The 4,494-nt window shown below is 48.3% G+C and overlaps 2 protein-coding genes across 2 annotated transcripts in view; both read left to right on the top strand.

Moving 5' to 3' along the window:
• Positions 1-4,494, top strand: part of LOC114658628 (putative C->U-editing enzyme APOBEC-4) — a 131,474-nt gene that overhangs the window by 114,888 nt on the left and 12,092 nt on the right. The gene's annotated exons all lie outside the window — the stretch shown is intronic.
• Positions 3,006-4,494, top strand: part of notch2 (notch receptor 2) — a 45,029-nt gene continuing 43,540 nt past the window's right edge. The window contains exon 1 of the mRNA XM_028810695.2: positions 3,006-3,404. Coding sequence (XP_028666528.2) covers positions 3,338-3,404 — 67 coding nt within the window. The 5' untranslated portion in view covers positions 3,006-3,337. The remainder of the gene's footprint in view (positions 3,405-4,494) is intronic.

Raw genomic sequence — 4,494 nt, 5'->3', positions numbered from 1 at the left:
GTCAGTCGCATCGGGTGCGCGCACGCACATGACGTAGCCTGGTCCTATTAAATACATGGAGTGGTACAATTTAAATGTGTTTGCTTGGCAGACGTTTTTTTATCCAAAGCGATTTACAAAAAAGTTAAACAATCGAGTAACATTAGGCCTGGGCCTGTTTGTTCGGCAAAGGTAATAGGACTGGTAACAAAAATTAATTGCCGCAAGTGAAAAGATGGAATAACTCATATATTTACAATCAATAAAGCAATTACACTTACTGTAAACGGAGAAGAATGTAAATGATCACAGTACAAAGTTTTTTTTTTCTTTCAATTATTCAGTTGTTTCCTAAAACAGATGGGTTTTCAACTGCTTCTTGAATACATTGAGGGAGTCAGCAGTACAGATGGAGGCAGGCAGCCTGTTCCACCAACCCAGAACCACACAGGAAAACAATGTGGATTGAGACTTAATGCCACATAGAGATGGCATCACCAGACACTGGTCCCTGGCAGACCTGAGTGGGCGAGAAGCAGCACAGCACTTCACCAGTGTCTCCATATACTCTGGTGCTGACCCATTGACTACTCTGTACGCAGTCATCAATGTAGCGACCTAAAGAGAGGAGTGACATGTGCCCGTCTCGGCTGGTTAAATACAAGACGGATCACTGCATTCTGGATCATCTGCAGCGGCCTGATAGCACATGCGGGTCCTCCTGTCAGAAGTGAGTTGCAGAAGTCCAGATGCGACAAAACCAGAAGTTGTGCTGCATGCTGTCAGATAAGGTGTGAAGTTGTGGATGTTGTACAGCGTGAACCTGCATAAACGAGAAACGGTAGAAATGTGCTCAGAAAAAGACAACTGCTCATCAACCGCCACCCCAAGGGTGCATACTTGGTAGGTGTTAGTGACAGTGAACATCAGCTAGAACCGGTTGGTGTTTTCTGTTCAATAAAATGAAGTTTCTCACAGTGCTGAACAGTGAATATATGTTGCATGTAGCTTGAACATGCGAGTAAGAACATCACTGTTCTGTCCACAGCAGTACTACGACAAGCGTGAATAGAACCACTGCATTCAAGTGACCGTTTACTGTTTTTTAAATGCTTTATACCCTTAAAATGTACAGGTATGTCTTTCATTCTGACTGCACAGATTCTTAAATATGCATTATTGTTGGTTACTCAATCCTTAAATATGGATCTTTAATTTTTGGCAAAAGCCTTGTTTGAGTTTAAATGCTAATACAATGAAATGGATGGATTGAGGGTTTCCTTGACATGGTGCAGACGCTGGTTTTCTGTGAGGTTTCTTGGCTTTAGGTCGTGCTGTATGAATTATTGCATGGGGAGCCTCTTTGGAGTAAGGAATGTGCAGCTGCGCTGGAGGGGAGTGAACTGGGCAAGCGGGTGCAGGCCTGCATCCATTAAAGGACAATAGGTGACCTAAAATGAGCCCTGTGGCGTGGAGGCAGGCAGCAGTCCACATCTTTGGGGGAAATGCAAGTGAAATCGTCACAAATTCTGACACATGTGCGTTTTCTGTTGGAGGCTGACTTGGTAGCAGCCATTGTGCACACACTAGGCAGAAGGATCTGCTCCCCATCTTTCTCACATTTTCTTTCCTTTAGTCTACAATGGTCAGCTACAATACAATACAATACAATTTATTTTTTGTATAGCCCAAAATCACACAGGAAGTGCTGCAATGGGCTTTAACAGGCCCGGCCTCTTGACAGCCCCCCAGCCTTGACTCTCTAAGAAGACAAGAAAAAACTCACAAAAAAAAAAAAACCCTTGTAGGGAAAAAAATGGAAGAAACCTCAGGAAAGGCAGTTCAAAGAGAGACCCCTTTCCAGGTAGGTTGGGCGTGCAGTGGGTGTCAAAAGAAAAAGGGAGTCAATACAATACAATACACAGAAGAGAACAAATCCTCAATACTGTATAAAAATAAACATTTTACAAGTACAAAGCAGAATTTAACAGTAGATGATATCACATAATATGATTTGGTCAGCTACTCCATGGCCTCTGTGCCATCCATGATGTCATCATGCCATGAACATCGATAGATAAATACTTTATTAATCCCAATGGGAAATTCACATTCTCCAGCAGCAGCATACAGATACAATACATAATATTAAAGATTGATAATAATGCAGGTGAACATACTTTGTATAATGTTAAATGTTAACGTTAACCCCCAACCCCCGGGTGGAATTGAAGAGTCGCATAGTTTGGGGGAGGAACGATCTCCTCAATCGTGTCTCCAGGGTTCATTTACTTCAGCACCCCCAGCAAATCTGACAATTTTCCCGATCTTTTTTTTATTATTTTATTTTCTTGCGGCCTCCCCAGTATCTGCCATTCCTCCAATTTTACAGCCATCTGCAAATTTCACAAGTTAACTAAGAATTGGAATCTGAATCATTAAATAAATCAGAAAACGTAACGGTCTAAAGACCGTCTAAAGAGCAAGTGACTCCAATGATGAGTCCATTCTCCTCTTATCAGTACTCTTTGTCTCCTGCCGGTTAACTAAGGAAGAGATTCACTTTGGCAGGTCACCCCTGATGACTGCAGTTGGCCGGAGTGTCGTCTTTTAAGAAACCGGCATCGTTCTGTCCAGCAGCGGCCTTTTGCTGTCCACGGATGTTATTACCCGGTCCAGCCAGGGATTCATTACTCGGTGGAAGAATATTTGCGCCTCATCGTTTCCAGGCTCAAGGCAGTCGGTGGCTCCTCTGCCCGGATGTCCAGCGGTGACTTCAAAGATGCTCAGCGCCGTCCAGACACGCGTCCGGATATCCAGCTACAGGCAGCTTTGCCTCTCACCTGACGCCGACCGCGTCCAGACTTTCCTCGATCCCCGCTGATTGTCCGCCGTCTTATCGCTTTGTCCGGCAGCGCGGGAGCTCGTCAACAATCGACTGCGCGACTTAACGGGTTAAACGTGAGCCACAACTTCGACAAGCCACAATCGAAATTCCTCCGCAGAGGCAAAGTAGTGCGCGTATCCCGTGGAGAGTGCCCTGGCCGGCCTGCTGCCGCCTCAGGTGGATCTCGTGGTCAGCGGCGGTCCGTGCCTCGTTGCCTACAGGAGACCCCCCCTACCCGAGCCACCGGCTCCTCCTTCTCCTGCCGCCCCTCCCTCGCCCTGTCCCGACGCGGCTGCCCCTCCTGTCGCCGCGGAAGGAGACGCCACAAGCCGTAGCACCCAAAACTTCGCCTTCGCTTTGACTTTCTTTTGGGTGAAAACTGATTTTTGGAGATTTGCGCTTAATCTGCGGAACTGGACTCTCGGCGAAGTCGCGGCGCCCCAGGAGCCCTATGAGGCGAGCGCGGAGACGATGAACCATCCCGGGCTGCTTTTGAGGCACTTTTTGCTGCTTTTAAGCGCGATCTGGCTGGCCGTCGGTGAGTGAAGAAGTTGTCGCGAGTCGAGGCGCGCGGGTAGGAGGCGGGGGGGGGGGGGCGCGAGCGAGGCAGGCCCTGCATGCGCGCGGGGCCGACGGGTGTGCGGGCGCGGGGCTGTGCTGGCCCAGATGTGGCAGATGTCGTTGGACGGTCGGGGACACCATCGGCGCTGGAGGTGTTTGTCACGGGCGTCGATTGTGAGCCGTCGAGTGGATGGGGCCGTTTGGATGAGCGCAGCGTCGGGGTGAAGCCGTCGACAAGAGAGCCGGGCCGCCGGAGATACGTGGAACTTTTGGCACGCATCACTGGTGAAAAGAAAGATGAGGAGTTTCGGCCACTGTCAGATTTGAGAAGAGGCAGAGCCTCTGGGACCGAGCAAAGAAAGAAAGAAAGAAAATGACGATACGGAGTTCAGTAGAGCCGTTAGTGCTAACCAAGTGTGAGGCTAGAGAGAGATGAAGAGCTTCAGGACAAGAAGCAGAACCTCCAGGGGATCAACCCTGAGCAGGAAGATGATGATGATGATGGGTAGCTCAGGGGATCTGTTAGAGATGATGGAAATGTAAGATGTATGGGGCCCAAAATGAAAGAGTTTCGCTGCGGAATATGAATAAGTCCTTGGGGAACACATTGGCACTGAGGACCAGTGAGAGAGTAGGTGGGCATGGAGCGACAGTGTGCTTGACCTGTGCCCCCAGGTGCTATTCCAGGTGAAGTACGGCTTGAACTTGACCACTAAATGTGGCCATACCTGTCTTGAACGAGGCAGTGCCCCAACAAGGACTTTTCTCTTACTCATTTGCCATGAAATGCAGTGGAAATTTAGTTTGTCACTTAACAGACTGGATGTGGTAAATGTTAGTTTTGTTTATGGAGTCCTAATCTTGATCCACTCGACACTGATTGGTGTAGTATGAGCATGGGGGATTACAGTAGGAATTAATGAGGGTGGCCCACTGCAGCTCTGTGTTTTCATTCGTATCTAGTGCCATAGTGGCAGTGGCGGCTGCTGCTGCTGACTTAAAACGTCTTTTAGGCAGGCCTTGTGTTGTGGTGGTGAAGGTTGCTGCTTCAACTGCTGCCTTCATGT

The sequence above is a fragment of the Erpetoichthys calabaricus genome, chromosome 10 (genome assembly GCF_900747795.2).
Source record: "Erpetoichthys calabaricus chromosome 10, fErpCal1.3, whole genome shotgun sequence".
Lineage (NCBI taxonomy): Eukaryota > Metazoa > Chordata > Cladistia > Polypteriformes > Polypteridae > Erpetoichthys > Erpetoichthys calabaricus.
Note: the sequence above shows the minus strand (reverse complement) of the source record. Positions and strands in the feature narration are given on the sequence as shown.